At 47.7% G+C, this 8,133-nt stretch overlaps 1 protein-coding gene across 3 annotated transcripts in view; it reads left to right on the top strand.

Moving 5' to 3' along the window:
• The first annotated feature begins 257 nt into the window (after positions 1-257).
• Positions 258-8,133, top strand: part of WIPF3 (WAS/WASL interacting protein family member 3) — a 43,403-nt gene continuing 35,527 nt past the window's right edge. Inside the window, exons 1-4 of one of the 3 annotated variants that reach the window (XM_054726408.1) lie at positions 258-347; positions 672-795; positions 1,612-1,722; positions 2,226-2,375. In XM_054726408.1, coding sequence (XP_054582383.1) covers positions 2,283-2,375 — 93 coding nt within the window. In that variant the 5' untranslated portion in view covers positions 258-347; positions 672-795; positions 1,612-1,722; positions 2,226-2,282. The remainder of the gene's footprint in view (positions 348-671; positions 796-1,611; positions 1,723-2,225; positions 2,376-8,133) is intronic. The other 2 variants (XM_054726407.1, XM_054726409.1) reach the window with 2 other exon arrangements.

Below are 8,133 nucleotides of genomic sequence, written 5' to 3'. Positions count from 1 at the left end.
AAATGAACTTCAAATGTAGCTTAACACAGAAGTTTATTTTTTTAGGTATTTAACGTCTAATCAGGTGTTAAAAAGTGAGTCAGGAACCCAGACTCCTGACATCTTTTGGATGGAGAAAGAGGGAGTTGTAGGTAGGTCTTTATGGACCAGCCTACAGTTGGAGCACATCACTTCTGCCTTCTTCCTATTGGCCAGAGGCCAGTCACATGGTCACAATGAACTGCAAAGGAGGCTGGGAAATAGTACCTAGCTGGGTGCTCCAGGGTTCCGTGAACAGCTCAGCCACAGCTCTCCTTAAGGTTACTACCTATGGCCATTTTCCCTTAGATACATGGCGAAACCCTTAGGTAAGAAACATTTACCTTTTCAAATAATCTCTTTCCAGTTCATGACCAGGGGAAGCAGGTCTTTGTCCTCTCCTCTGTCTTGTATAAAAGATGGAATCCTCATATAATGAGATCTCTCTGCATATCTTCTCTTGTTCTATTAATACTTCGGCCAACCCTTCAATACCTACTATCATTGTTGGCTGCAGTTATTTTTGCCACTGAATAGAGTCACATAAAGAATGCGCCCAGTGCCTTCTATGAAAGAAAGGGTTAAAATACAAATAACTGATCATTTATTTTTGTCCCAACTAAATTGCGGACTCAACATCCAACGTGCTTCAGCGTTCAGCCAGTAAAATGCCGGCTTGGTCTGACCATACATTACCGAGTGTGTTAGGTTGTGAACTAAAACGTCACCAACGCCACCAGGAAGAAGTACCTGCCACCCTCCGGGATCTCTGCCCAGGTTCACTGTCGTCTTACGTTGTGGACTCTGATGAGTATTGTTTCTCCAGTCTTTCTGTCCTGGTGTTACTGTTGCAGGAAGAGGCAGGGGTACAGTAATTATCCAGCTTTAGGAATTCTGGGGGGACACATCCTAAGAAAACTTTGGTCGCCCATAATGATCAGCTCATGCACATCTTTGGAACTCTTATGAAACTATCATGGGCTTTTTCCACAGAAGAAAGATGAACGTATACATATATTTTTAAAATTTTGTACAATATTAGGGGAGGCTTAACCCTGCTGAAAACAAGGTCGTTCTGACCTTAGAATATTATCGTGGAAATGAATGTGACCAGCCTGTCACATCGCAGCCAAACAGAACTAACATGTATTACATAAGCAAAACAGTAGACCCTGCGAAGAATCAGGTACCGTGTTACATAACTGCTCTTTACCGCTGGGAGATAAAAATATTAGCGTGGAATAACACAGGGGCCATAGGGTTTCAAAGTTGTAGAAGCGGGCACAGGTCTTGTTCTGACCTTCCATTGACTAAAGAGACAAAAACAAAACAAACAAAAAAACACACCACAAAACACAAATTTGCCCCTGTGCAGGTCTGATGTTTATTTCTGTTTCTGCTTTAATTATGTTTAGAGTCTCACATAGGTTTTCCTCCTTCCTGTAAACTGTGGGACTTGCCTTTAGTGTGGGTTTTAAGCCCTTGCAATGTGCCTTGGTATGGATTCTAAGGCGCACATGCACACACACACACATTTATAGGAGCCCAGGTGTCCTACAGTATGAACTGTTGGAAACATAACTGTGTTTTCAGAATGGTGGCAAGAAGCCCTCCGTGTAGCAAACCAGATATGACGCTTCTGCAGAGAAGTGCTGTGCCCCCACCCAGACGATTGTATCGAAGCCACAGAGGGACAGCAGTACAGTGAGAGCTGCCGGGGGAGGCGGGAGCAGGAGAGGGACTGAGGCCCGTTAGGGCCCTGCTCCAGGCTGGCACCATGAGTAACGCGGCGCCTGCGCCCTGCACAAAAGGTTACACTGCACTCCGTGTGCTCTGCTCAGGGAGCGGGGAGCATGTACGGAATATTTTCTAAAGACGTCAGAAACGATAAAAGGGTAATGCGAAGGAGGTAGAAGTCAGTTATTCGGAAAGATCATGGAATGAGGGGTTGCTATTTATGTGTTCTATTAATTTTGGTACAGAAATAGCTGCGTTTTATCAGTTCCGTCACCCAGTTCTCTCCAGAATCCGGCTGCTCTTTCAGTCTCCAGCACGTGGCACCATGCCTGCCTCACAATAGACAGTGTTTATTGAAAGGAAGAGAGAACGGAAGAAAGAACCCATAATATCCGTGTGTCTGCATGACATGAGTTACCTGTGCGTGAATAAAGACATTCCCATTTAAAACTCTCTCCTCTCCTTTTCAGAGCAGAAACCATTCTCTTGGGACCGTTCACAAGCAAGAGACACCAGCGCCGTGACATATGCCAGTGCCACCGCCACCTCCACCTCCTCCTCTGCCTCCACCTCCCCCGCCTCTGGGAGCTCCTCCCCCTCCCCCGCCATCAGCACCCCCGGTAAGGCCTGTTTTTCTGTCTCACTGACTGTCCAGCATAAGCTGCTTTGAGCACACTTGAGCAGAAGGTTTAACATGTTTGGGACCAGCCACCGCTGAGCTCCCCTGTGACAGGTGGCATCTCAGGTGGCTGGTCATGGCAGCTCCAGGGTCTGATTGCCAAAGAGACTGGGCAGGTCTTTCTCTGCCTAGTCCTTGGCCACCCCCACCCTCCACCTCAGTGTCGTCTGTCTGCAGACCTCTAGGTAATTTCTCTTCTGATTCCTGCTGCTCCATGCCGGCTTCCTGATCTCCCTAATCGATTCTTCCATCTCGCTGGAAAGCTCGGAAGTGTGCAGCCAATGGGGCGTGCCACCAAGTCAGGTTCCCGTGTGTCATTGGATGGTGATAACGATCGCTTGGGCTTCGGTTGCCTGGTGCTGGGCCCACATCAGAGAAGTGTCGTACGAAACGCCACAACGAAATAGAAATCTCTAAAGGAAATGTCCCTGTCCACACCAGGCCATTTCATCTGTGTTGCCGGATGCTCTCTCGTGGTTTAACAGTTTGGTCTGGGCGTCGGGTAGGAGAGGCATGGAGAGGGTGGTGGTTTAGTCTGAGAACAGGAATTCTCAACGTCGGCACCACTGGCATTTGGGGCCAGATCCTTTTTGTCGTGGAGGGTTCTTCTAGGCCCCGTAGGGTGTTTAGCCACAGACGGCTCCTGTTCTCAGTGGAAGATGGAAGATACGGATGCCATGGCGATGTGGCACGCAGAGGCAGGGCTGGTAGGGATGCTCTGAGCCAAGTCAGCCGAGCCGGGAATTGAGCCTCAGCTGCCATCCTCCCCCGCTATGCATTCCGCTCCCCAGGTGTGGATGACGTGACCTTAGGGGTGCGGATGACGTGACTATGGGGGGTGTTGGTTATGAGGTCTCCAATGCATGGCCACAGGCCACCGTGAGAGCACACGTATGCCTGGGACGTCACCCCCTATGATGTTACCTTTGCACGACAACCATATCTGAATTGCCAGGGACCTAGACCTGCCTGAGACGTGGCCTTTGCCCTAGGAAAGAGTGGGAAGAAATCACATAGATGAATTACATATGAAAAGCTCTCTGGCCAGTATATTAGAAAGTGTAGGAGTAAGTTGGAAGTTCCACTGCTGAACTTGACCCCACCAGGGATAAAGGAGAGGGACAGTTTATAAGTGAAGGAAACATACATGAAACTGTCACAGGGATCTTGCACAGACCGGCTAGCACCAAGAAATGCAACTTATAATCACTTCAGATACCACAATGCACCCGTAAACTTCGCTAGAATAAGTAAACTTGTCAAAACCCTTATTGTTGGGGATTTGGGAAAATAAGCCCTTTTTTAAAACTTTGCTGGTGACACACAAATACCTGGAACTCAGTGTTCATTGAACCTTTCTGGAGTATTCTCTGGCAGAAAACAGTGGTCTTGAATGTATCATCCGTTTCCCCTGGAAATCCAATAGTTTCATTGTTGAGACTTATATAAGGATTAACCCTAAAGGAACCAAAAGGAATGTATCCAAGGATGTGCACAGCAATGCCATTTATTCTAGTGAAAAATGCGATCTTATGAGCACTATGTGAAATGTGTTAGGTCATGCTGGTAATTAAAAATTGCATTATGCCATAGTGGTAATTAAAAATTATATTTATAACTATGCCAGTTATGGAAAGTAGACATGGAATGGTGGTTTCAAAACACAATGAAATTAGCTATATATTATATGTAATAAATAGCAGAGATCAGAAGAGAATTTTTAATTCTGATAAAATTTTTAATTTTATTAGGGGATTCTTTTTCTTGAAAGACATTTAAGTCCGTGGTCCAGTGTTTGTGTAGCCTGCAAGCTAAGGATGGTTTTCACATTTTCAAATGGTTACAATAAAAATAATATCTTGTGACATATGAAATTCACATTTCGATTCATGAATAAAGCTTTATTGGACCTCAGCCATGCTCACTCATTTACATATTGTCTATGGCCGCTTTTATCCTGCCGTAGCAGAACACCAATTGAACAACGTATTATTCCTCCCAACAACAACAACAAAATTCCGTTTTTGTCACTACTCAACCTATAGTGTTAAAATTGTACCCAATGATGATGATGATGAATTGTTATTATTATATTTTTCATTTCATCCATGAACATTTTATGGAACTTTGTTTTTCTTTTTATAGTGCTTACATGAAAGCCATGATTTCTCCTCTTGGCGCACAATGCCTACAGCACTTATTGTCTGGCTCTTCCCGGGAAAAGTTAGCCAACACCTGGCCTACGAGTTGGCTGGCTTCTCCCAGCCTCCCTGTGCTCAGCAGCAGGACCTTGCATTGGGCCATGTGCCTCTCTGCATCCCTTTTCAAGGACTCCCCACCCCCCTCTTGACAGTAGCCCGCTCCACCCACACGGGCTGGCCCCTGCCTGCCTCTCAGACCTCGCACGGCGCCCTGTCCTCGTGTCTTCTACTTAAAGGCGTGAACATAGCTGTGCTGTTTGCCTGGAAACCCTTTCTGCTCAGCTCCGCTCAGCGGTCACTTCCCTGGAGCAACCCTGGAAATGTATAACATCCATTCCCACCCTCCCCACAGCACGGATCAGTGTTTAATTCTGTTTATTGGGATGGAGTCCGAATTTTATGGGTTGTGGTCTTTCGGTTCCTAGCACCTGGCTCACAACAAGCACTCTGCTCATTGACCGAATGAATGAGTGAGGGAATGAATGGATGCATGCAGACATTGTGTAAATAGGGCTCAGAAATGGAGCTAGCCCTCTTCATAACCAGTGTTCAGCACTGTGAACATCTATGCTATGGACCAGCCTGGCAGATTACTACATGCAGTCTTTGATCCATATATGTAATCTTTGTGTGGCATGTCTGATGGTCTGTAACGAGAAGCAGCCTATCTGGCTTCACCTTAGCTCGGGAAGAGCTGGGGCTTAGACCAGGGCTAAACGTTTTTGGTTTCTTCCTTCTACCTCTCACCTCTCCCTTCCTGCCCCTCCCATCCTGGTCTCCACCTCTTCTTTAATGAGCATCTTTTCTTTTTCCGAGAACGTGAGCGTAATAAACCAGAAGAAGGACCAGTGGAGTCTGCCGAATTTTGGAGCAGGCTTGAAGCCAAACCGTCCTCGCCATCCTGTTTCACTATTTTTCTTGCCCCCTAACTCCCCTGTCTTTTGAGTTCTACTCCATTTCTCACTCATTTACAATCCAGTAACAATATAAAATTGCCTGCCTGGTGCATGGGTCCACTTATAACTATATTATCATTGTTGCTTTGGTTACAGGATGTAGCTTTTTAAAAAGATCTAAAAAAAAAAAAAAATACAAGTGTTTGATTTTGAAACGCAGCAGAATTTCACTGATCTTTTGTTTTCTGCGTGGACCCCCTGGTAGTGTCTGAGATGAGAGGACAAACGTGGTGACAGCCTGTGATCTGTTTCCTCGTCGTGATCACATAAGACTGTCTCCACACGAGGAAGGAAATAGATGTGCCTCTGACCGGCTGATAGGTTCTTTGGAGTTGGGTTCCTCGTGCAAAGCCTAACAGGAGGGCTGTACGTTTTTGTGGCATTATTTTTCAATGTTGCAGTTCAAGTTCAAACATCCTAAGGAGGAAACCGTTCTTTATTTAAAAACAAAGGGGCCCTGGCCGGTGTGCTCAGTGGTTGGAGCTGTGTCCTTTGCACCAAAGCGTCTCGGGTTCTAGTCCCTGTCAAGAGCATGTACCTGTGTTGCAGGTTCAATCCCCAGCCCAGGTCAGAGAGAGTGTGGGAGGCAACCAATCCATGTGTCTCTCTCACATGGATGTTTCTCTTTTTCTCTCTCTCCTCCTCTCTCTTTCTCAACCCACTCCCTCCTACCCTCCCTCTCTTGCACTCTCTCTAAAAATCAATGGGAAAAAATATCCTCTGGTGAGGATGAACAAAAAACAAAGGGGAAACTGGCTTGCTAACCGTTCACTTACCATGAGAAGCAAAACTCCCAAGTTAGGAAGACGCCCTAACTTCAGAACCAGCACTCCCCACGGTGCCGTGGATTTCTGCCTGCCTCTTCCGGGGGGTGAAGTGTAAAAACGCTTAAGGGAAATGACAGCGAAAGGCATACTGGGGCCCCTCGCCGTCCGTTCTCTCCTTCCTGTTTGCCAGGCTTTGCCTCCAGGTGCCTCCGTGAGATGATGCTTCTCCTTGTAGTCTGAGGGTCGCACGGCGCATGGGCGAGGCGGGCCTTGCACAGGGTCGGGCAATGCCAGCTGCGGCCACCCCGGGAGGGTGCCCACCCTCTCTAGGAGGCAGGAGCTCGTGTGCTGTACAAAAACATGTCCGTCTGCGAACGAAAATGCGTAAAATGGAGTCTTATCTGAAATCACACCAGAGCCTTTTTCCGTTTTGTGTTTGCTGTGGTTTAAAAAAAAAACACACACACACACAAAGCTATGTGGAAGGGGGCTTAGCAGAATTGCGTATTGCCCTACGTTCTGCAAACGGTAATTTGCATGTTTACTGGTGCCTTGGGAATAATGAGAGGCTTAAAAAATCTTAAATGCTGTCACTCACTTACGTTCCCCCAACCCTGGTGCTTTGATTAGTGCCGTTAATAAGGGATCGGGGACGGTTACCCAGGGTTGCCAGTGGCCACTGGGACAGGGAGAAGCCTTTTGCATTAGGCCAAGCCATGGGGATATAGTATTACATTTGTTCTCTGCTTAACAGTTTGCAAAACTACACCTTTGTCCTCGAGTCCATTTGAAAACTTAATCCCTCCCCCCGGTTGGCGGGCTGGCACCTGCGAGCAGAGCAGTCCGGCCGCCTCAGTGAGGAACCCGGGAGAGGTGTGGCGGGACCTGCCACTCACGCGTGCAAAGGGCCATTCAGGGCATATGTATGGAAATGCGTTTCTTTTTCTCAGCCCTGAGCTGGGCGGGGCTGCGGGGACAAAGGCGGAGGCTGCGGTGTGTGCTGGGGGCACACGGTGCACTCCTCAGGCCCGGGCTTGGAGAGAAAAGCCTGCCAGCGCTTGATCAAGGCCTTTATCAAGTTTCCTGGGCGCCCAGGCCCAGCAGCCGCTCTCGCTCAGCGTCTGAGGCCCGGGAGGTGGCAGGAAGGTGCGGCGCGATAAGAGGCCAACGGACCATACACAAAGACCTCCGCCCTCTCTAGCAAGGACTGCTCACCAAAGCTTTCATCGACACCGAAAATGCCGGCTCTTGGCCTTGGAAATCTTTAGAATTACAATGGAACTAACAAGTCCTAGACAGCTGCCCCTGAACATTCCCCCGCCCGGGGTGTCTTCCGTACGTGCACTGTTACACCTGGGGTCCACCTTGGTTTGGAGCAAGGATCTTTGGGACGTGTACTTCTTCCCCCAAACCACTCAGCCCACTGTCCTTTCATACAGACCTGCCCCCACCCCTGGAATCGAAAAGCAGGAAGTCGGTGCTTTCCACCCCCACACCCGGATTTCTTCCCGTGTCCCCAGGCCTCCTGCTCAGATTCCTCTTTTCTTTTTTGCTTTGTGCTTCCATCATTTCTCCCCATTGGCTTATTGTTTTTTCTCTCCATTTAAAAGGGTTTTTTTTTTCTTCTTTTTAATAGAAGAAAAAACATTTTGCAAGTTACCCTCTGAATAAAACCAAGGGTTAACAGCAGAGAATCGGCATCAAAGAAGCAGATACGATGCAAAGGAAGTCAGTATTGCTTTGTCTTTAGTTTACAGCTGGGCTGCCCGTGGGCT

The sequence above is a fragment of the Eptesicus fuscus genome, chromosome 14, assembly GCF_027574615.1.
Source record: "Eptesicus fuscus isolate TK198812 chromosome 14, DD_ASM_mEF_20220401, whole genome shotgun sequence".
Classification (NCBI taxonomy): domain Eukaryota; kingdom Metazoa; phylum Chordata; class Mammalia; order Chiroptera; family Vespertilionidae; genus Eptesicus; species Eptesicus fuscus.
The sequence above is the reverse complement of the archived record's forward strand: the minus strand, read 5'-3'. Positions and strand labels throughout refer to the sequence as shown.